This window comes from Sinohyriopsis cumingii, chromosome 13, assembly GCF_028554795.1.
Source record: "Sinohyriopsis cumingii isolate HCF-2022 chromosome 13, ASM2855479v2, whole genome shotgun sequence".
NCBI lineage: Eukaryota > Metazoa > Mollusca > Bivalvia > Unionida > Unionidae > Sinohyriopsis > Sinohyriopsis cumingii.
The window spans coordinates 2,982,553-3,009,017 of NC_142973.1; the positions used below are offsets into that span (position 1 = coordinate 2,982,553).

The 26,465-nt window shown below is 35.2% G+C and overlaps 1 protein-coding gene across 5 annotated transcripts in view; it reads left to right on the plus strand.

The window, feature by feature from the left end:
• Positions 1-26,465, plus strand: part of LOC149784853 (uncharacterized) — a 404,070-nt gene that overhangs the window by 213,673 nt on the left and 163,932 nt on the right. For 4 of the 5 annotated variants that reach the window (XM_089978423.1, XM_089978426.1, XM_089978428.1 and 1 more), the window contains exons 14-15: positions 20,752-21,014; positions 21,664-21,772. In XM_089978423.1, the coding sequence (XP_089834549.1) occupies positions 20,752-21,014; positions 21,664-21,772 (372 nt within the window). Of the gene's footprint in view, positions 1-20,751; positions 21,015-21,663; positions 21,773-26,033; positions 26,128-26,465 lie in introns of all 5 variants that reach the window. The other variant, XM_089978427.1, reaches the window with a different exon arrangement.

Consider the following 26,465-nt stretch of genomic DNA (forward strand, 5'->3'; position numbering starts at 1 on the left):
TTTGAGGTAATATGGCCCCGAATATATTGTGTAATGGCCAGCATGAGTACATATGCCTGACGGCTGAAATAAACTATTTGTTAAGTATGAATTTCTTTTACTATGTTGGTATTAAATGTTTGCATTTGTGTCAGCTTAACTTTCATGTTTCAATCATGGTTTTCAAAAGAATTTTCTTGGACACTCAGACAAACAAATACACATATGTATGCATACAGGCGGTTTGAGGGACAGGCACATTTATGGGAAACAAGGACTTGACCTATATATTGCAACATTTCCTGTCCTCTCGTCTATTGAAAGTGTACTGAAGTTTTGCTGTTTTTACTTGAGAGGATAATTTTCATTTGTAATATCTGTTTACTCCTCAGTTTTTCCAGGAATAAGGAAATTACCACGCCTGTTGTGATTCACTGCTATAAATTTTGAGAATTTAAGTTGAAGCTTTGTTTATTTGCTTGTCTTTTTTTCTTGTTTGTTTTGTTTTCCTTCTGTGCTCAACCAGTTATATTAAAAATTTTAAAACACAGAAAACAATCCATGATATGTTCTTATGTTTCTTTCTTATCTAATTTTGTTCAGTTTTTCTTTCATAATTCTAATTATGTAAAAGAAAATGGTCATTATGACTTTATTTGAGCACTTTTTATATTTTCTGCTCAATCACTAGTTGTTCAATAGTTTTTGGTGCTTTTATATAACGTCCATTTTGAAAGCTTCAAGAGAAATAAAAGAAAGATTTTTAAAAACTTTTGTATTCACCTGATTTCCATCAATTTGATCTTTTTGTTTCATATTCTGCATATCTGAGAAAAATTTTCAAGTTGAATTCTTTATTCAGTTATATTTTTAACTTCAGTCCATTTCATGTGGTGTTAAATAGATAACAATGTTTGTGCACAGATGTCTTGGATAGGTTATGTCTCTCTATCCAGTAATCATTGTTTCCTTGCCATACAGCTGTCATTGTATCTGTGCATCTGTCCATATGTCAGTGTTTTCCTTACCGTCCAGCCATCGTTGTATCTATGCATCTATCCATGTGTCAGTGTTTTCCTTACCATCCAGCCATCGTTGTATCAATGCATCTATCCATGTGTCAATGTTTTTCTTGCCATCCAGCTGTCATTGTATCTATGAATCTACCCATTTGTCAATGTTTTCCTTGCCATCCAGCAGTCATTGTATCCATGCATCTATCCATGTGTCAATGTTTTCCTTGCCATCCAGCCGTCATTGTATTTATGCATCTATCCATGTGTCATTGTTTTCCTTACCATCCAGCCATCATTGTATCTATGCATCTATCCATGTCAATGTTTTCCTTACCATCCAGCCGTCATTGTATCTATGCATCTATCCATGTGTCAATCTTTTCCTTACCATCCAGCCATCGTTGTATCTATACATCTATCTGTCACTGTATTCTTTACCGTACAGCTGTCATTGTATCCAAGATTCTATCCATATGTCACTGTTTTCCTTACTATCCATCTGTCATTGTATCTATGCATCTATCCATGTGTCAGTGTTTTCATTACCATCCAGCCATCGTTGTATCCATGCATCTATCCATGTGTCAATGTTTTCCTTACCATCCAGCCATCATTGTATCTATGCATCTATCTGTCACTGTATTCTTTACCGTACAGCTGTCATTGTATCTATGCATCTATCCATGTGTCAATCCTTTCCTTACCATCCAGCCATCATTGTATCTATGCATCTATCTGTCACTGTATTCTTTACCGTACAGCTGTCATTGTATCCAAGATTCTATCCATATGGCACTGTTTTCCTTACTATCCATCTGTCATTGTATCTATGCATCTTTCCATATGTTACTGTTTTCCTTACTATCCATCTGTCATTGTATCCATGCATCTTTCCATATGTTACTGTTTTCCTTACTATCCATCTGTCATTGTATCCATGCATCTTTCCATATGTTACTGTTTTCCTTACTATCCAGCTGTCATTGTATCCATGCATCTTTACAGGATTCATTGTTTACTTGCCATCCAGCTGTCATTGTGTCTATGCATTTATCCAGTCCTACTGTTTCCTTGCTATCCAGCTGTCATTGTATCCATGCATCTATCAATGTGTCACTGTTTTCCTTGTAAACATAACTCCACCTACACTGATTGTGAGTTACTATATATTTTGTTTTACCAGGATAAGTAAATAAATACAAACCTTTCACATTATGGATGCTGTCTCTGGCTGTTGAGGGATGAGGGTGGGGTAAATGTCCAATTTTAACAGGTAATAATGGATTTTTCCTTTTAGCTTAAACTCTTTGTACATGGATTGAGTGAGGGGAATCATATTTATTATAATGTTCCAGGAGAATGATTAGACACATGGATTGAGTGATTAGACACATGGATTGAGTGAGGGGAATCATATTTATTATAATGTTCCAGGAGGATGATTAGACACATGGATTGAGTGAGGGGAATCATATTTGTTATAATGTTCCAGGAGAATGATTAGACACATGGATTGAGTGAGGGGAATCATATTTATTATAATGTTCCAGGAGGATGATTAGACACATGGATTGAGTGAGGGGAATCATATTTATTATAATGTTCCAGGAGGATGATTAGACACATGGATTGAGTGATTAGACACATGGATTGAGTGAGGGGAATCATATTTATTATAATGTTCCAGGAGGATGATTAGACACATGGATTGAGTGAGGGGAAGCATATTTATTATAATGTTCCAGGAGGATGATTAGACACATGGATTGAGTGATTAGACATATGGATTGAGTGAGGGGAATCATATTTGTAATAATGTTCCAGGAAGATGATTATACACATGGATTGAGTGAGGGGAATCATATTTATTATAATGTTCCAGGAGAATGATTAGACACATGGATTGAGTGAGGGGAATCATATTTATTATAATGTTCCAGGAGGATGATTAGACACATGGATTGAGTGATTAGACACATGGATTGAGTGAGGGGAATCATATTTATTATAATGTTCCAGGAGGATGATTAGACACATGGATTGAGTGAGGGGAATCATATTTATTATAATGTTCCAGGAGGATGATTAGACACATGGATTGAGTGAGGGGAATCATATTTATTATAATGTTCCAGGAGAAAGATTAGACACATGGATTGAGTGAGGGGAATCATATTTGTTATAATGTTCCAGGAGAATGATTAGACACATGGAGTGAGTGATTAGACACATGGATTGAGTGAGGGGAATCATATTTATTATGATGTTCCAGGAGGATGATTAGACACATGGATTGAGTGATTAGACACATGGATTGCGTGAGGGGAATCATATTTATTATAATGTTCCAGGAGAATGATTAGACACATGGATTGAGTGAGGAGAATCATATTTATTATAATGTTCCAGGAGGATGATTAGACACATGGATTGAGTGAGGGGAATCATATTTATTATAATGTTCCAGGAGGATGATTAGACACATGGATTGAGTGAGGGGAATCATATTTATTATAATGTTCCAGGAGGATGATTAGACACATGGATTGAGTGAGGGGAATCATGTTTATTATAATGTTCCAGGAGAATGATTAGACACATGGATTGAGTGAGGGGAATCATATTTATTATAATGTTCCAGGAGGATGATTAGACACATGGATTGAGTGATTAGACACATGGATTGAGTGAGGGGAATCATATTTATTATAATGTTCCAGGAGGATGATTAGACACATGGATTGAGTGAGGGGAATCATATTTATTATAATGTTCCAGGAGGATGATTAGACACATGGATTGAGTGAGGGGAATCATATTTATTATAATGTTCCAGGAGGATGATTAGGCACATGGATTGAGTGAGGGGAATCATATTTATTATAATGTTCCAGGAGGATGATTAGACACACGGATTGAGTGAGGGGAATCATATTTATTATAATGTTCCAGGAGGATGATTAGGCACATGGATTGAGTGAGGGGAATCATATTTATTATAATGTTCCAGGAGAAAGATTAGACACATGGATTGAGTGAGGGGAATCATATTTGTTTTAACGTTCCAGGAGAATGATTAGACGCATGGAGTGAGTGATCAGACACATGGATTGAGTGAGGGGAATCATATTTATTATGATGTTCCAGGAGGATGATTAGACACATGGATTGAGTGATTAGACATATGGATTGAGTGAGGGGAATCATATTTGTAATAATGTTCCAGGAAGATGATTATACACATGGATTGAGTGAGGAGAATCATATTTATTATAATGTTCCAGGAGGATGATTAGGCACATGGATTGAGTGAGGGGAATCATATTTATTATAATGTTCCAGGAGGATGATTAGGCACACGATTGAGTGAGGGGAATCATATTTATTATAATGTTCCAGGAGGATGATTAGACACACGGATTGAGTGAGGGGAATCATATTTATTATAATGTTCCAGGAGGATGATTAGACACATGGATTGAGTGATTAGACATATGGATTGAGTGAGGGGAATCATATTTGTAATAATGTTCCAGGAAGATGATTATACACATGGATTGAGTGAGGGGAATCATAATTATTATAATGTTCCAGGAGAATGATTAGACACATGGATTGAGTAAGGGGAATCATATTTATTATAATGTTCCAGGAGGATGATTAGACACATGGATTGAGTGAGGGGAATCATATTTATTATAATGTTCCAGGAGGATGATTAGACACATGGATTGAGTGATTAGACACATGGATTGAGTGAGGGGAATCATATTTATTATAATGTTCCAGGAGGATGATTAGACACATGGATTGTGTGAGGGGAATCATATTTATTATAATGTTCCAGGAGGATGATTAGACACATGGATTGAGTGAGGGGAATCATATTTATTATAATGTTCCAGGAGAATGATTAGACACATGGATTGAGTGAGGGGAATCATATTTATTATAATGTTCCAGGAGGATGATTAGGCACATGGATTGAGTGAGGGGAATCATATTTATTATAATGTTCCAGGAGAATGATTAGACACATGGATTGAGTGAGGGGAATCATATTTATTATAATGTTCCAGGAGGATGATTACGCACATGGATTGAGTGAGGGGAATCATATTTATTATAATGTTCCAGGAGGATGATTAGACACATGGATTGAGTGAGGGGAATCATATTTATTATAATGTTCCAGGAGAATGATTAGACACATGGATTGAGTGAGGGGAATCATATTTATTATAATGTTCCAGGAGGATGATTAGGCACATGGATTGAGTGAGGGGAATCATATTTATTATAATGTTCCAGGAGAATGATTAGACACATGGATTGAGTGAGTGGAATCATATTTGTTATAATGTTTCAAGTAGAGGAGTAGTTTTCAGTAAATATTTGAAGTCTTTCATGAAGCTGTTTGGTGGTGGCATAGCAGGGGCAAGGCAGAATGTTAAAAGTGCATGTAGTTATGATGCCTTTCATCTCAAGATTTTATCATTAAATTAGTTTATTGATAATGACTATTTCAACTTTATATTTCCAGTCCAATGCATAGACTTGCACAGGTCCCAAATTTAACTTCAGCATTCATCACAGGAAAAATAAAGCAACAACTTTGACTCCAACATGTATTTGAACTTGTTGATGTTTTATGTACACATTGTTATGTATTGAATGAATATCAGTAATTATCAGGGATAATCATATGCTGTAATTGACTTTAATTATTGATATTATGGTGGTCCAGTTTTAACTACCATTATGAATACCATCTGTACTTGCTTATAAGACGAACTTGCTTATAAGACTAGTCCAAATGCAAACTGCAGTGTCATACTTAGATCTGCCGTCACTGGCTTGGTCAGCTCCTCAATTTGTCCTTGGGAACGGCACTTGGCTATTTTAGGCATGATATAGCCAGTAATGTGTGTAAACAACCAACCAACCAACCAGCCATCCAATCAACCAACATTGTGCATGTTAGTCAAAAAGAAGAGACATTAATTAAATAGGTAATATCATGCCATGATAGAAAGGTTGGGAGATGGTTTACATCAGGTTGTGGTTTTACAGTGCTATATAAACCTGTCTTGAGAGACCACTGCAAATAAGAGACCACCTATTTTGAGAGACCATGATCTCCATCCACATATTTATTGATTATATAGTGTTATAACCTGTTATGAGAGACCACCTGTCTTGAGAGATCATTATTTTTGGCAGAAGGGGAGGTCTCTCAAGACAGGTTCTACTGTACTATATAAACCTGGATAGCAGAATGGTCTCCTGTTAAGTAATGTAACCAGGTGAGCAATATCAAGCCCACTCCCTGGGAAGAATAAACGTGCCTAGATTGTAAAATGTGTTAATGATCAAAGATACTATTTATAGCCTTCCGCTCTTTCTATGTCCATTTGTCAGTCTATCTGTAAACATTTTTGTTTCCAGAGCATAACACTAAAACAGTTAAAGATATTTTGACAAAATGCCATATAGGTGTCAAGCAAGTTGCACAAAGGTGCCTTGGAATTTTCAGCATTTAATATTCTTTTTGTTACCATGGAAACAAATTTCAGCATAAGTAGTATTGAAATGGACATTGCTTGACCATGGGGTACTTTGTTACAATTTTTGACATAAGCATGATACTGAGGGGCGTATGTCATTGCTTATAATATAGCCCTTGATTAGGCTTATGCATTCCACCATTCAACAGAGAGAGAGAGAAAAGTGTAAGGAGATATTTATGGTTAATTAATATCCATTAAGTAACCATTAGGGCTCAGTTGGTATGAATGTGTGTGTGTGTGTGTGTGTGCGTGCGTGCGTGCGTGCGCGCGCGCGTGCATGATTTGGATTTTTAACATAACTTTAACTATTTTCCAGTCATATTGCTATGATGTCTGCAATGTGGCAGTTTATATTGGTGTCTAGCAATGGGGCATCATGCCACAGACGTGTTACATCATGTCCACCCAGTCACATTATCCTTACACCAGGCCAACTAGTCCTAACATTAACCTCTTAATGCTGAGCACCTAGCGAGGCAGCTGTAAGTGCCATTTTCATAAGTTTTTGGTATAAGTCAACCAGGGTTCTATTACAACCTCCTGCATCCAAGGTGAATGCTCTAACCACTAGGCCACCAGAGTGGCCGGTATGAATATAAACCAGTATAGGTTAGTACTAGACACTAATACAGTATCAACACATTGATAAAATAACTGGTTTTCATTCTTGACTGTGTTGGTTCAATGTTAAATTTACAAATTCAGTGCTCAACATATCATAAAAAGTTCAATAAGTTCAGCTGAGTTCAAAATATGGAACAAATCAGTAACAACTGTTTTCCATATGAATCAGTCAGTCACACACAGTAGGAAGTAAATGTATGGTCATTGTTTGAAAACTTTATACAGTTAATGGTCCAGCTAGCATGTTCCCATATCTTTGGTCAGTGGACCATTTCATTGTAATAGTGTTCCCATATCCTTGGTCATTGGAACATTTCAGTGTAATAGTGTTCCCTTATCCCTAGTCAATGGAACATTTAAGTGTAATAGTGCTCCTATATCCTTGGTCATTAGAACATTTCATTGTAATAGTGTTCCTGTATCCTTGGTCAGTGGGACATTTAAGTGTAATAGTGTTCCCATATCCTTGGTCAATGGAACATTTCATTGTAATAGTGTTCCCGTATCCCTGGTCAATGGAAAATTTCAGTGTAATAGTGTGCCCATATCCCTGGTCAATGGAACATTTCAGTATAATTTGAATTCATATAGGCAAACTCAACAACAGATTACAGTTAAACATGCTGGCATAGCATTAAATGTGCATTGTCAGTACAAATAGCGTATTGGAACTTGTGTATTTTTCAATACATATTGTATGTGAGCTGTCAATACCCAACCTCAGTCAGTATATATTAAGGCATGCATTCTAATAGGAAAATTAACACAATGTTCATAAAATGAATCATTGACAACAGGGAGGGAGGTGAGGAAGGGAGTTATAATTGCTTATACCATGACCATTGCAAAAAACATGGAGTTGGGTGGTATTTTTGTTAGTCTTTCTCCATGTGTGTTCTTCCATTCAAGATATTAGTAATTATAGCATAGAGTTTATTATAGCTTGAAGAATGTACCATATGTACTCACTTATAAGTCAATTCATCTGAAAACTCTATAGATCTACAAATTTGTTCTCTGTGCTACGTTTCACTGATGGACGCCAGTCCAGCATACCTATCTGACCTCACCCATGTTTACACACCAGCAAGATACTTATGCTCCTCTTCTGACAATTGTATACTCATTATTCCCACTATGAAAACAAAAGCCATATGGACAACATTCTTTTGCATACCAGGGCCCAGCAATGTGGAATGAATTGCCCACTGAAATTAGACACAAAGACACAGTGATCCCATTAAAGAGTGCTCTTAAAACTCACTTATTTCGACTGCAAGAACAAACTTAACGACCTAATGTTTCCTATCTTAAATATTTTAATCATTTATTTTGTTTTTTTATTTCATTATATATATTTTTGTAATAATATCATTATATATGTTTTTTTATGTTATAGGTGTTGTCTAATGTTGTAAAGTGCTTCAAGCTTCTTAAGATTAGGCGCTATACAAAGTCCTCATTATCATTATTAGATCCAGATCTGCCAGGTTCTGTGTTGTTTGTTCTACTGATTTCTCCTTGCAAACTGCATAGACCCAAGATATTACAGAACGTCATGCAGTGGCAGATCTGGTTCTATGCAGTTTGCAGTTGGACTCAACTTGTAAGCATGTATAAATGGCATGTTGTAAAATTCAGTTAAGCTGCACGGATGACAACCAGATTTCTTTACATTTTGTCCTTAGATAAATTCTACATCACAAGATTGGAGTATGTTAAGCTTCATTCATAAATGGCAGATAAGAGTTTTCTGAAGAACTATAATCTGAGGTGTTGACTTTGATTTTTTTTGTTGCAACTATGAGGTGATTTCATATCTTGGATTTGCATCTATAATGATATACATAGTGCCTTGACCTTGAACCTTTTATTTCAACCTTTATTTGCTTAATGCCCATTATAGAATGAATTCTACCATGACACACTCTTCCCAGGCAATATGTGAGTGTAATTTGGTCTTGGAGGTGGGGGGAGACCAAAGGAAAAAAAGAGAATTTTCAGCCTTAGCTGGGCAGCCATGTCCTTGCACAGTTGTAAACATTTCAGCAAATGCTTAAGATAATTTAGACTGGTTCCCTGGCCTTATCATAGGGAAAATACTGTACTGCATACCAGTCGTTGAGTTAAGATAATTTAGGCTGGTTCCCTGGCCTTATCATAGGGAAAATACTGTACTGCATACCAGTCATTGAGTTAAGATAATTTAGGCTGGTTCCCTGGCCTTATCATAGGGAAAATATTATACTGCATTCCAGTCATTGACTTGTTTCCATAGGAATATTTTAGTGATGTAAATATCCTGAGTATCCTACTACCTTAATATCAACTGTCAAAACTTAAATCTGTTGTAAACATTACTAATCTGCAGGCTTACCTCACATTTGGATGCAAAAGACATGGTTTATACTCACCTATAAGTTGCTTTCAGCTGCAAACAACATTGATTTTTATCTGTTGTTGTATAATGCAACAACATATCAGGGTCTAAGTTGTTGAATGTTCAACTGCTTACTCTTAACACTGCATTGACCATTATCTACTTGCACATTATGTGACAACATGTCTGGGTCAATCTAGTTTGCCAATAGGTCAGCCTTATAAGCAAGGACATACAATTCATTCAGAGTAGGTTACTTTGTTACTGGTGTAATGAATGCCATTTTATACTGAATGACATCAAGGGATTTTTGTACATTGTATCATCAAGTCAGGTGCTTGTTCAAATCTCCCTTATCATTTCCGAAGATTAAGTGTCCTCAGGATATCCTGAGGTTTGAAGTGTCAGAAAAGATGTAGGTGGTACTGCACCACTTCATACTTGAATGCTACTACTACATCCATCACACATGGACTTGTAAGCGAAGATATTATCTTTCTGTTGCTCCCTTGTGTGACATAATTAATGCTCAACTCAGTTATGACACAAATATTTCATTCTAAACATGGATGACAAGCTTATCTGGTGCTCAAAAAATAAAACAAAAACACCTGTGGTTTACAGGCATGCATCCAGGTTACTTTGATATAGTACTGTATTTCAAAACTAAAAATCAATTATTCCCTCATCATACTTTAGGTAAATTCAATACTCCTGGTCTTTAATTTTTTTTATAGCTTGAAACTGCAGTTAAATATTGAAAGAAGGACCACACAAATTCATTTTTAGTTTTCTCTTACTCTGTGTTCAAATTTCAATATTTCATACTGTAAATACTTTCTTATAAGTCAAGTCCATCAGCATGCTGCACAGACCCAGATCTTCGGCAGATAATGTGCCAACAGATCTGGGTCTGTGCAGTTTGTAAGGAGTAATCAGTAAATGCAGCCTTAGACAAGCATGCCCCATTTAAAACAAAAAGGGTTAAACACCAAATTACACCCAAGTGGATTACCCCTGAGATCAATGAGGCTAGGCACTGAGATAATTTCCACAAGAAAAAAGATGTGAAAAGCTATAGAAAGTGGAGGAATAAAACTAAGCACCTGATGAATATGGCAAAAGAGAACTACTATAAACAAACAGGCTGTTGATGAAAGAAAGAGCACCAAGACATTGTGGAAGCATCTAAAAGAACTGAACCTACCCAAGAACAGTTGTCTTCCCCCTAGACTTAACAAATTAAACTCTGGAGGTTTTTGTCTTTTTTGCCTGAAATTCAAGTAGGAAACACATTTTGAAAGTTATTTCTGAAATAATCCTAATAAATCAACTTCCAGGTGATTTTCCAATAACATAATGCCTAGTTGTGCTAGAAACATCATTTTTCATTGGCTATTTTGCTCGCGCATGAGCAGAAGGGTAAAAGTTGGATTTATTTATTTTTTTTAAATTTTAAAAAAAAAAAATTTATATTATTTTTTTTGCTTAATGGACCCATTATTTTTGTATTGAGACCACTCTTTATTCCAAATGCCCATATTATCCTACTTTTTGCAAAGGTTCATCTGTCTGCAGTTCATACCGGTCAGCCTTTGATCTGAGACCAAATATAAAAGTCTAAAATCCGGACACAAAATTGGATTCCGACCACAGGCGAATTTTGGGTGGAAAAAAATCAGGTCCAAAAAATGAGGTTTTTCCCTCTGTATTTTGTAGTGCAACTAGAACTTCCAGATTATTTGGTGTCATTGTAGAGCTACATCTATCTACCTTTCTATAATACCACCCACTTTAGTGTATCATACATGACCTTGATGCTATAGAGCTCGGCAGTAGGCTACTACCTCCTGCCATGTAAACGCATCACCAGGGGTTAATGTGTTAAGCAAAATGATGATATAGCAACATCTGTACAAGACATTGTGAAATGTTCAACAATTTGTTCATAAGCATCTCCAATAACAGTATTCAGAACCAGACAAACAACCCAATTGAACTTAATGCTCTTCTAATATTTATAAGAGCTAAAATTCCTGATGTTAATTATTTTCACTAGTTAATGTTAGTGAAACTGATGTTTTTGATATGTTAATTAAGGTGAATATTATTTAATCCTCTGGATTGGATGGTATTGGTCCACGAATTCTTAAAATTGCTGCACCAGTAATAACAAAGTCACTAACGCATATCATGAATGTAAGTATAATAAGTGGTAATTTCCAGAAACACTGAAATGTGCAAAGGTTACACCTATCTTTAAGAAAGGAGAAAAGGAGGATCCAGGGAATTTACAGACCAATATCAATTCTACCTGTATTGTCAAAATTATTTGAAAAGCATGTAGCCATTCAGGTCTATAAATGTTTAGAAACATGCTCTCTATTTCATAAAGCGCAATCAGGATTTAGAAAGTACCACTCATGCCAAACAGAACTTAACATATTAATTGATCTTTGGCTGAAGGAAATGGATAATGGACATATGATTGGGATTGTTTTCCTTGACTTCAAGAAAACCTTTGATCTTGTTGAACATGAAATTCTGCTGCAAAAGTTGAAGTGTTATAGGTTCGACAATCCTTCTTTAAACTACGGATCACTGCCATCTTACCTCTGTCTGCGGCGGTTCGAGTCTCGGATTCAGCCAATGTGGGCATGTGAGAAAGCTTGCCAGTAGCTTCTCGTGGGTCGGTGGTTCTTTCCGAGGTTTATTGGTTTCTTCCTCCACCATTAATACTGGCCGCCATGTATAGCCAATCATGTGCTGAAAAATGGCGTTAAACCCCACAACAACAACAACAACCTTCTTTAAACTGGTTTAGATCATACCCAAACCAAAGGTCTCAACAAGTAAGCATTGGCAAGATTAGCTCTCAAACTTGCACTATTCATTCAGGGGTCCCTCAAGGCTCAGTTTTAGGCCCTCTCATCTTCATTATCTACATCAGTGATCTGCCATTAAATAATGAATCCACAAATACATATTTTTTTGCAGACCATGCAACCTTGTATACATGTAGTTCTGATACTAAAGTTATCCAAATGAGATTAAACTCAGACCTTATCAGAGTCCAAAACTGGGCACAACAAAATAGGATGGTAATTAATGAAGGTAAAACAAAATGTATGATTTTGGGGACGTCACAAAAGCTACACAAGTGATGGAACCCAAAACTATCTCTTGCAATAAATAATCATCCGTTAGAAAATGTCAAACATGAAAAGCTTGTAGGTGTATCTGTAGATAATAATTTATTATGGAATGACCATATTGATAAGCTTTGTAAAATACTGTCATCCAAAATTGCCCTTCTCAGCAGAATCAAGAAATATTTACCTATGGAAACTCACAATCTATACTACAAGTCATATATTCTTCCAACAATGGATTATTGTTCAGATGTATGGGGAAACTGTGCTAAATGTGAGCTTGACAGGATTTATAAACTTCAGAAACGAGCAGCACACATAATTTTAGATTCATTTATTGATCATCCATCAAAAGTATTGTTTATAGAACTCTGACAGGATATATTTTCACAAGGCAGTTCTTTTATATAAATGTCTACATGGAACTGCACAAGAGTATCTTCAGGACTTACTCAGGCTTCTTTCAGCACAATACCAGTTGAGATCAATATCACATGGAAACCTAGCACCAAAACCAACAACAGAGCAATTTAAAAAGAGCTTCCAATACTCTGGTACAGTTCTGTGAAACAAGCTTCCACTACATGTAAAATCTGCTGAAAATATTAGAGTATGTAAGAAGAGATATCATGAGCATGTTTGTGTTTCTAATAGATAATGGAATTTAGTATTTTAATACTAAACATGTTAAAATAAACAGTAATTATTGCCGTCTTCATATAATGTGCATTGTTATACTCTCCTTAAGAGGGCCTCAAGGAAGAATAGTCCTTGACTAATGAGTCACTCTCTATAAATAAAGCATTATTATTATTATTATTATTATAATTATTATTATTATTATAACAACAAACAACACAGACCCTGATCTGCAGGCACATTATGCTATGGCATATCATGATCTATGTTGTTTTCAGTTTGACTCAACTTAAAAGTGTTGTTGTTGTGGGGTTTAACGCCATTTTTCAGCACACGATAGGCTATGCATAGCAGCCAGTATTAATTTTGGAGGAAGAACCCGGGAAAACCCTGGGAAGAACCGCCGACCTACGAGAAGCTAATGGCAAGCTTTCTCACACACCCACATTGTCCAAATCCTAGACTCGAACCCACGCAGACAGGTGAGATGGCAGTGATCTGTAACGGAGAGCGCTTTAGACCACTTGGTCACTCAGGGCCCCACTTAAAAGTGAGTGTCGACAGTATATTAAAATGTTAGTTTTGCAAGGATACCATGTCTCAAGGATACCATGTCTCAAGGTTACCATGTCTCAAGGATACCATGTCTCAGGGTTACCATGTCTCAAGGATACCATGTCTCAAGGATACCATGTCTCAGGGATACCATGTCTCAGGGTTACCATGTCTCAGGGTTACCATGTCTCAAGGATACCATGTCTCAGGGATACCATGTCTCAGGGTTACCATGTCTCAAGGATACCATGTCTCAAGGTTACCATGTCTCAAGGATACCATGTCTCAAGGATACCATGTCTCAGGGTTACCATGTCTCAAGGATACCATGTCTCAAGTTTGACAAAGCTTTGGTTCAGTCAGATTAATAACACAAGTCGGACAGAACTTGCTTGTCAAAATTCAATACACAAGTTTACTAAATTTCATATTCAGTCCACAAGTTTACCTAATCTTCATATTCAGTACACAAGTTTACCAAGTTTTCAAGTTCAGTACACAAGTTTGACAAAACTTGGTTGAGTCAAATTTATCAAGTTTGACAAAACTTGGTTCAGTCAAGTTTAACAAGTTTGACAAAACTTGGTTTAGTTAAATTCAGTACACATGTTTGACAAAACATAGTTGTCAAATTCAGTACACAAGTTTGGCAAAACTTGGTTCAGTAACATTCGATAAACAAGTTTATAAACTTTGAAGCCTGACATTTTTAATGAAAAGGAATGTCTGAGAAAACCATCTCCATTTTCTCTGAAACATAACATTGCATAGTAGACAAAAGCTTCTTTCATGGAATGGTGTCACAGCCTTGTATTTGATGTTCAGACAAAATATACATAAACAAAAAAAAGGCAGCACTTAAAAACAAATAGATAGAGTTTTCAAACAAAATATACATAAACTAAATACAGGCAGCACTTAAAAACAAATAGAAAATGTTATGCTCCTTTTATTTTAAAACCCTGTTCCAGATCCTATTAAGATAGAGATTTCTATCTAGAGCAATGTGTTTGACCAAAATCCATTAGTAAATATCAGAATGGTGCTTTTTCAAGGTTTAGAAATATTGGGGAATCTTGGATGTGAAGATATGCTGAAAAAACTTGATAAGTCAATTACTGAAATTATATGCCATTTTGATCAGTTTAAAGTTGCATCTGCCCAGATACCAATTACTTTTCTATGCAGCAGAGTCTTGTTCAAGATTTGATCAAATGATTGGGCGAATTATTAGTCTATTTGTAGAATAATTTTGAATCAAATTGCTTATATTCAGAATAATTGATTTGGCTGTGTATTTCTTCTGTAATTTTGGGTGGGGATTTTTTCCATGGACTAATTGTTTCCTTAACTTCAGAAGGAGCCATATACAATAAATAAGTCAATTTTGAATTTAGGTATTTTATATTTTTATACCTGTTTTATTTTTTTGCCATACCAGCGCCATTATAAGTGTAATTTTAATTCCATTATGCAAACAGGTGTTATAATGTGATAATTATGATAATTGGTTATAATTGGCATGATTACATTACTGTAGTATCAAAGACCTAGGTGGTAAATGTTTCACAGGGATATTAGATCACCAGGCAAGTGAGGAGATGGAAAGATTACATTTGTATGAACAAGATGATCTTGGACTCTGGTGGGTACATTAGTTTGTATAAGATACTGGACTCTTATGGGTACATTTGTTTGTGTAAACAAGATGATTCTGGACTCTGGTGGGTACATTTGTCTATATAAACAAGAGGATACTGGACTCTGATGGGGTAATTTGTTTGTATAAACAAGAAGATATTGGACTCTGGTGGGTACATTTGTTTGTATAAACAAGCATATACTGGACTTTGGTGGGTACATTTGTTAGTGTAAAAAAAAGATATTGGACTTCATCCCCTGGCCAACATTTTTATTTTGAAAAATTGACTTGTACTCCCCACCTGAGGCATCACACCTTATCGCTTGTTTCCTCTCCAGTTTTGTTGATTATTAGTGCTCCTTGCAAGAGATCAATATATTTTAAATCCATTTCATGGGTTGGAATATATGGTTCATATTTGGATGTGTGTTGTATGAATCAATTTGGAATCTCTTGAGATGCGGTAATTATACAATACACCTATCCCTATAATACCACAGATGTAAACAAACCCTATAGGCACATTGCATCATGGGATTGAAATGGGATAAACTATTCTTTTATTCAGTTGAATCATTAAAATAGCATGTGGAAAGAAGTTATTGTGCCCAAAATAAACAATGCAATTACAGCTATCAGAAACAGGGAATACAAATGCTGCTGAAAATCATTCAAATTGTACAAGAAACAAAAAATAAATGTTATTATATCTTATTGATATTTTTTTTACTGAAATGTCAGTGATATTACAATCACAAAATATCACTATATTTTTAGAATTTTTGACAAACTCTCAGTGAAATTTCTATCACAAATTCCCACTGATATTTTAAGAAATGTTGGCAGAGTCACTGAAATTTCAATTACAAAATTTCACTGATATTTTCAGAAATTTTGGTAAATCTCCTAAAATACCATAATTTTAGTGAAAAAGAACATTTGGGTGAATGTCAAGAAATGTTCAGTGATTTTGCTGAAATTTAAGTCACATTTTCACTTGGGTATAATTTTTGTAGAGCATATTTTAATAGGAAGCCAGAAAATTACTTTTCAGAATAAACATCAGATCAAGCCGAGAATCCACCTTGCACCAGATTTTCTAAGTCCAAAGATTCATCTATGCTTGTACTACCAGATATTAATTTTCTGATCATGTTTACATTTTCTCTACTTTTGTGGTCATGTCTTGTCTGTTTTTAAACATCTGTGGAAATAAATTAAAGAAAACTGACATACATGTGTTTGAATCAGATAGTTTAGGTTATTAATTCTTCAGAGAGTATTTTCTATGATGCTATAATACATGAGGCTGCTTTCCATATGGAAAAAAGTGCTTAAGGATTAAAGTTGCAACTTTATTCCATATGGAATTTTCACTTGCTGAGAAGTACTTATGGAATTGATATGGAATAAATTGTCTGATTCCATAAGTTTTTCAGTCCATATCTCTTCCATACGGATTCCATAAGTATTCCATATGGAATCCATGAGAAATTTCTGTACAGGTTACTACCTACCACACCCACACCCACACCTATGCTGTGTACATCAGTGATATCATTATGCAGTGTGACTATTATTTACCTTCTTTGAAGTGATTATGATGTTTTATGAAGCAGTCATTAAAATGAAGCTGAGGTCTATATGATGGTTTTACTGATCCATAATCCATTGTATTCACCTAAGCAAAGGCCCATAATCCATTGTATTCACCTAAGCAAAGGCCCATAATCCATTGTATTCACCTAAACAAAGGTTCATAATCCATTGTATTCACATAAACAAAGGTCCATAATCCATTGTATTCACATAAACAAAGGTCCATAATCCATTGTATTCACATAAACAAAGGTCCATAATCCATTGTATTTGTTTTATTGTATGATTTAGTGTAAATTTTTTAGAATAATGAACATGCAATTTCAGCAGAGTGACGCTACAAAATATTGTTTATTACATCCTGTTACAGTCACAGATGTCATGGCAGTGCAGTATAACATAGTGCAGCACACTGAATTGTTGCAAATCATGTGACATAGTCATCCAATGAAAAAAACATCTCATTGGAATCATGTACTAGTTGTATTTAGTGCCCATTACCAAAGACATAATCTTGAAAACTGTCACTTGCTACGGAAGTTAATTTCTTTGCTGTTGTTATTTTTGTGGGTTTTTTATACTCTTAATGTTATTTTCAGGTGACATTCTAAAATCTTATGGTGAGTTCAGTTTAGAAGATAACCTTACCTTTACCTCAAAGAAAAGCATGATTAACTACCCAGACCAATCCAAGTGTGTAACTATGTAAATCCCTCACTTAAGCACATGGAGGAAAGTCACCCCCAAAACAACACCATTTTTACACTTGTCTGTCCATCATATGTTGCATATTGATTCACTGTGGTAGAGCATTGGATTCATAATCCAAGGGTCACAGGTTCAATGCCCACCCAGGCCAGCCCAGGTCAGTTGTCTCTGTATGTGTTCTTTGGAAAGGGACAAAGCATCAACTTCCTCTACACGATAAACGTAGCAAAGTGCTGTTAAAAGCCAGCCACCATTACAACACATAGTACAACTGTTAAAAACCAGCCACCATTACAACACGTACTACAGCTGTTAAGGCTTTATAATTCTTGAATCTGCATCAGAAAATTATAGTTCAATATTCATATGCAATTCAAATGAATTTATATATAAATACTTGGCTTTTTCATGTTGAGTAATGTTTCACTCAAGTATGTTAGTAAGGATTTCTCCCATGATGAATTTGTTGGAAGACAGCTTCATACATACTGTTTCACTTTGTTGGTGAGGGTGAGCTTTTCATGAATGGATCTATATAAGTGCAGAATAATGTCAATGAATTGTCAACTTGATGTGGTCCCTTGCTGTGAATTGTCAACTTGATGTGGTCCCTTGCCATGATTTGTCAACTTGATGTGGTCCCTTACTGTTCAGCTAAAAAATAATTTGAGTGGAATCTGTCTGCTATGAACAGCTTAATGGTACCAATTAATGAAAATCAGCAATACTGCAAATGAAAATCAGCAATACCACAATTTTTGTTGTCTGAAATGAAATTTAAACTGTTCAGATATATTACTGACATGCAAAAGATTGTGGAATCTTTATTGCCTTATTTAGAAACAAAGTTGTAGAGGACAATGAAATCTTTCAGAAGGTAAGACCATGAGATCTTTCAGAAGGTAAGACCAATAAGACAATGAGATCTTTCAGAAGGTACCAATAAGACAATGAGATCTTTCAGAAGGTACCAGTAAGACAATGAGATCTTTCAGAAGGTACTAATAAGACAATGAGATCTTTCAGAAGGTTTGACCAATAAGACAATGAGATCTTTCAGAAGGTACCAATAAGACAATGAGATCTTTCAGAAGGTACCAATAAGACAATGAGATCTTTCAGAAGGTACCAATAAGACAAGTACACAGGGCTTGTATTCTTGATTTCCGTTGAGATCTTTCAGAAGGTACCAATAAGACAATTGCACAGGGCTTGTATTCTTGATTTCCATGTGACATCACACTTTATTGTATGCTTATGTGTTATGAGCAACTTTGAATGATATAAACAACAATTTTACGTAAACATCAGTAATCAATTATTTTGAAGTTCAAAATGAGAGCTTCTGGGTATTTGTCTATTGGCTGCACAACAGTAATGTTTTTAATAGGATTACTAGTAAATTGTAATACATGATGAGGTCTTACAGGGAAATTGGAATACATGATGAGGTCTTACTGGGACATTTGTAATACATGATGAGGTCTTACTGTGAATTTGATAAAATATGATGAGGTCTTACTGTGAAATTGTAATACATGATGTCTTACTGGGAAATTATAATACATGATGAGGTCTTACTGTGAAATTGTAATACATGATGAGGTCTTATTGGGAAATTGTAATACATGATGAGGTCTTACTGGGAAAGTGTAATACATGATGAGGTCTTATTGGGAAATTGTAATACATGATGAAGTCTTACTGTGAAATTGTAATACATGATGAGGTCTTACTGTGAAATTGTAATACATGATGAGATCTTATTGGGAAATTGTAATACATGATGAGGTCTTACTGGGAAAGTGTAATACATGATGAGGTCTTATTGGGAAATTGTAATACATGATGAAGTCTTACTGGGAAATTGTAATACATGATGAGGTCTTACTGGGAAATTGTAATACATGATGAGGTCTTACTGGGAAATTGTAATACATGATGAGGTCTTACTGGGAAATTGTAATACATGATGAGGTCTTACTGGGAAATTGTAATACATGATGAGGTCTTACTGTGAAATTGTAATACATGATGAGATCTTATTGGGAAATTGTAATACATGATGAGGTCTTACTGGGAAAGTGTAATACATGATGAGGTCTTATTGGGAAATTGTAATACATGATGAAGTCTTACTGGGAAATTGTAATACATGATGAGGTCTTACTGGGAAATTGTAATACATGATGAGGTCTTACTGGGAAATTGTAATACATGATGAGGTCTTACTGGGAAATTGTAATACATGATGAGGTCTTACTGGGAAATTGTAATACATGATGAGGTCTTACTGGGAAATTGTAATACATGATGAGGTCTTACTGGGAAATTGTAATACATGATGAGGTCTTACTGGGAAATTGTAATACATGATGAGGTCTTACTGTGAAATTGTAATACATGATGAGATCTTATTGGGAAATTGTAATACATGATGAGGTCTTACTGGGAAAGTGTAATACATGATGAGGTCTTATTGGGAAATTGTAATACATGATGAAGTCTTACTGGGAAATTGTAATACATGATGAGGTCTTACTGGGAAAGTGTAATACATGATGAGGTCTTACTGGGAAATTGTAATACATGATGAAGTCTTACTGGGAAATTGTAATACATGATGAGGTCTTACTGGGAAATTGAAATACATGAGCTCATTGATGCTATAGCAGTTTTAGGTTTTTTCCTCTGCCAAATAAAGCAGGATTTGAAAATGCTGAGTGCAGTGTGTTTAGCATTTAATCACAATGATTATCTTTTTTCATCTTAGCTATAAAAAAGACATCTCTTTGGAGCACTGTTTTCATTGGTCAGTATTGTGTATGTATTCTCAATTTTTTTGTAACATGCAGTCAAACTTTGAAATTGCTTCATTCTTTTGCAGGTCTACTAAAGGGATCAACACCAGGAGGCCCTAGAAAAGTAGTTTCCCAAATCATTGACAATGTGGCATATAGGCATTCCACAGCTGCTAAAAGAAAATCAACACCATCAACCTTCATGACTTTTGATCCAGTAATGGAGAAAGAGGAGGACATTGACCCTGATAAGTTCATGAAGGACCTAGATGATATCACCATAGCAGCCAAAAGGTCATCTGGGGTCAAAATGAAGGATGATTCATCATTTGAAGAAGACTGGGATCAGGTATATGACAGATGTCCTGAAAGACAAATCACTTTAATGTAGTAAATCCATGCATTTTCAGAGGAAAACCATGATTTAGATCCCTTTGCAATAGTATATAGAATCTAGCTTGCTTAAAGGGGTTTTCAATTTTGGATGTGTCTAGAATTTTACAAAATGCCAAAGAGGTAACAAATCATTCTCTTTACAGTCATACCTACAAAGGTATTTCAAAAACACTACTGTGCAAGTTTGCTTGGTAAAACTTTTATTTTGGTAAAGTTCTTGTGCTTACCAAAAGTAGCTCAGATAGAAAAGGAGATAATTGCACATGACTAGTTTCTACTTGTATTTAAACATGAAAATACATAGTGCATATTTCTCATGGGTCTCTGCTTCTTAACAGGTTTTCATGGGTTCTTCCTCCACCAGTTTTACTGGTTACCATTTATTGCCTATCTTGTGCTGAAAAATGGTGTTAAACTACATGACAACAACATAGTTCATATAAACACTTAAATACTGATTGTTTTACAGAAAGATAAACTCGAACAGCTGAAAATAGAACAAACGTTTCTAATTAACCCTTATTTGGTTACATTCCTTGAAATATTTTATGGCAGAAAAATAAGCTGTATGATATGCATGTTTTTACCTGCTCCTATTTCAGATAGCTGCAATAATGTCCAGTTATGGAGGCAAATTAGGGACCCATGATTTTGGAGAGGAAGGGAAGGGTTCTTTTGTGACCTATATGGATGAAATTTTGTCTCAAAGAGGTAGCCAGTACAATGCAATGCTGAGCCAGGACAACTGTATCAGATTGGAATATTTTTTCAGAACTTGGCAAAATTTAACATTCTTTACTTGCCCAGAATCAAGGTTTTTACTACATAATAATTTAACGTTTTGTATATATTTCATAAGAAATTATGGAAAAGTACAATATGTGAATGACATACTTGCCCAGCAGAATTTTTTTAATTCACTTGCCCTCAGGTGAGTAATTGTTGTTGCCCATTTCCTTCAGTACCTACAGGCAAAACGGCTTTATAAAGTACTAAGATAAATTTTTGTGATTAATCTTTAAAACAAAATTAAAAGGAAATACCCATGAATGTCAGTCCATAAATTTCACTAAACTCTTAAGAAATACATGTACCTGCCAAAAACTAAATATATAAAATGATATGATTTATCTTCTAAAGATTCTGTAATACAGAAAATACCATGAAATTACAGCAGATATTGAATCAGAGAGGAAGGGAACATAGAAGATCTTAATTGCCAGGCTATTGCTTAATTGAAGCATTATTTTGACCCAGTGTCCTTGCTAAAGTTAGAAATCAATCTAAGTCTTAATTTGAGCATATTAATGTTATGGTATTGTGTATCAGTCTGGTTACATTTGCTTGCTCAGACCATAATCTTGTAATGATTGGAGAGATTGGCTTGAAACTTTGTTCACGTTTATATCATGACCAGTTAGTGTGTCACATACCATAAATATTCCCCTTGCCAGAAGGTCAAGGTCATGGCAAGGGTAATGTAATTCTTTGGCATTTTGTCCTTGTTTAGCATATAATATTTAAACTACCGAAGATATTTTAATGAAACTTAACTGAAAGTATATAGATTAGATGGTGTATCATTTACCATAGCAATGCCCCTTGCACCAAGGTCAATGTTATACTGAGAGAAAATATAAATATCTAAATTCTGAAACTTGTATTATGTCAAGGGTATAAGTTTTAAGCCACTGAAGATATTTCATTTACAATTTAATAAAGTAAATATCATGACTAGTCAGTTTGTTGCATATGATAGCCATGCACCCTTCCTCAAGGTCAACATCAAAGCAAGTGACAAGGACATTCTATTACTTGTATCCTTGTCCAGGGTATAACATTTGAACAACATAGATACTTTAATGAAACTTGAACCAGTTACATATCGAGACTAAACAGTGTATCACATACCATAGCCACACCCCATCCCTCAAGGTCAAGGCTATGACAAGGGAGAATATAAACCACTGACCTCAATACATGTGTGGGTATAACTTGTGAAACAATGAAGAAACTTTAATTAAACTTTACCCTGTTATATGTGTTGATTAGACAGTGTCTCATAATCTCAGTCATGCCTCCCTGCATTGAGATCAATGCGTAATGTAAGTCATTTGCTTCTTTCCTTATACAGGCTGTTACTTTTCAATCCATGCAGATATTTTGATGAAACATTACCCAGGCTCACCCTTTATACATTAGTCCAGGTCCTAGCTGATAGGTCAAGGTCATTAGCAGGGAAGATGTCACTAGATTTGTCTGACATGCACCATTTGCAGTACTATTGTTAGAAACTAACAAAATATTCATTTCTAGTAACTTTCAATGTCTTGGCATAGCTTTTGTGCCTTTTATTACTGAAGAAATATGTTATTCTCATCGATACAGTTTTCCTGGCAACAATCTGTACTCCATTGCATGATGATTGGAACTCCTCTTTTCTGGCATGCAGATTTTAAGGTTACCGAGTAAAAAGCATGTTTGGCACCATTGTAATAAAACTGAATGGGTTCAGCACTTTTGACCAGGAATAAAAGGGTGGACTGTATTGTAATATACTACATGTAGACTACCAGTTGATTATTCAACTCTATTCCCTTTACTGAAGACCTTTCAGTAGCAGAACAGTTTTGTAAAGAATGCGATAAAACATTTTGAACTCCTTGATAATGAGTATATTATTACCTTATTCAGCATGATAACCTTACAGGGCAATTTGTATTAAAAAAAATTGTGTGAATTTCATGGCTCATCATAATATGAATACACAGACATAAACACTGAATGTGAATGCCAGAAGAGTTAGCTCCCTTGGATGCCCTCCATTTGAAAGTTTCATGCTCTCTTTATACAGTCATGCTGGATAAAGTACATATAAAGGACTGATATAATATAGTTACCATGCATACTTGCATTAACTTGAGTCCAACCTCGAACATAGATGCTGATTTGTGGTCACATAATGCACCATTATATCATGGGTTTTGTTGTTTGTTCCGCTAATTACTCCTTACAAACTGCATAGACCCAGATGTTCTGGAGATTATGCAACAGCAGACCTGAGTCTCTGCATTTTTATCCAACTTCTATACAAGTATATATGGTAAGTGGTAACAGATCACTGGGCATGCATGATTTAGTGTCATGAAAATGATGCAGATTTTAGCCGTCACTTCTTTTTAACAAGGCATGATGGGGTTGAGATACATACACTTTGCGACAGAATATTTTACATGTTCAAGTATTCACCCAAACGATGTATGTGCTCATATTCAGGCATGTGAGGGTATTGCATGTAGTTTGACTTCCTTTTTTGATTGGTATTTAGCAGTGTGCATCTGTACATGTGATGTAAACCTGGAACCAGCTATGAAATTGGGCAGTTAAAGAATATTCAGTTTATTACTATTAAAATATTAATCAACTATTACCTTGAATTCTTGTTAGCTTGTTCAGCCATCAGTATATACAGTCCACTGGGTCATTTTGGTTTTACATCTGCCAGTACATGAAGTCCAGTGGGTCATTTTGATTTAACAACTGCCACTACATGAAGTCCAATGAATTATTTGGCTTTACACCTGCCAGTACATAACAGTTCACTGGGTCATTTTGGCTTTACACCTGCCAGTACATACAGTTCACTGGGTCATTTTGGTTTCACACCTGCCAGTACATGAAGTCCAATGAGTCATCTTGGTTTTACACCTGCCAGTACATACAGTTCACTGGGTCATTTTTGTTTTACACCTGCCAGAACATAAGGGTCAAGTCGGTCATTTTGGATTTGCTTGGATCTTTAACTCAGTAACTACAATGCATTACAAGATTTGTCTCGTATTGAAATGAGATTCACGTATTTGCAGTCCAGATGATTTTGTTTCTTTAAGATATTAATTGCAAAGTTCTCTCTTAGTAATGGTTGAATGCATACAGCTCATATTTGGAAACTCAGAAGTTTCTTATGTCATTATCCCTGCACTTTTTCAAGAAAGATCTCGGGTAAGTGATTTTGCCTGCCCATATATGTATTTGTATGTGCATGCCTTCGTATTGTCATGCAACTCCTTCTGTGCTCTTTAACACAGGGATATCAAATTTGGGGTAATTTGTCGATGAGAAAGACCGTTTTAGAAATTTGATCCTCAGGGTAGAGATGAGTAAATTGGCAGCAAGTCAGTGTCTTCAAAGTGCAATGAAGACACATACCTGACCTGGTGCCTAGGCAATGGTCACAGCTCACCGATTTATTTTTTGCTGTTGCCATTAGCCATTTTCTGTACGCTGTGGTATTGAAAATGGATTTAAGTGGGGGGGGGGCGTAAACTCAAGTCTTTATGATTCGACCAATCTTTGTATTTTGTTCACATCATCATCACACCAAATCTATTGATACATTCCAATGGTAATAACGTCACTAGCCTATGGGATGGGCCTACAGTAATAGTGGCGATTTTAAATAAAATTAAAAATAACATGCAGTTTGTTACATGTGTCTAAATATTGGTGTGTTTGATCACTGACCCAAGTTGCAACATTGCAACAAATATCAGATTGAGTTTTAAAAGACACTGTGAGTGACAAAAAGGGGGAATATATATATATATATATATATATATATATATATATATATATATATATATATATATATATATATATATATATATATATACGAATTCGGATATTAACTTGGCAATGGCCCATCCTTGTCACCAATGACGTGGCCTCAGTAACACATTTTAATGGGGATTAGACACAACAGGAGGGTATACGGATATATGTGTTACAATCTCTAGTAGTTTATGTTGCATAAAGTTGACAAACAAAGCAAAAAATGCTGACATTTTAGATCCAAGTCAGTGAGTGGGGAAAGGGATATGTACTGTCATACATGATAAATCCATACTCGCAGAATGGTTTTCATGTATAATTTTCCTGTGATTTTTTTTCTAATACTCTGAATTCCTTCTAGATCCAAGAGATAATGGAATCTTTCGGGTCTGGACTTGTAAGGGAGTCAGTTTTTATGAAGGAACACGAGGCTGACTTCATCAAATTATTACGAGGTATCTCAATGTAGTCTGCATACAATTGTAGTAGGTATTATGCTCTGCTATGTGTTTTTGAAAATTATACTTTGATGTTCATGTTATATGTAAATTTATTGTGCCATCATTGATCAAATAAAAGACTAATATTATCTGCATATTAATCTTCTGTTCAAAAATATTATTTAGCTACAAATCATCTGTTCATAAATAGCTAGAAACTGTTTCGCTACAAATCATCTGTCCATAAATAGCTAGACAGTGTTTTGCTACAAATTATCTGTCCATAAATAGCTAGACAGTATTTATCTACAAATCATCTGTCCATAAATAGCTAGACAGAGTTTAGCTACAAA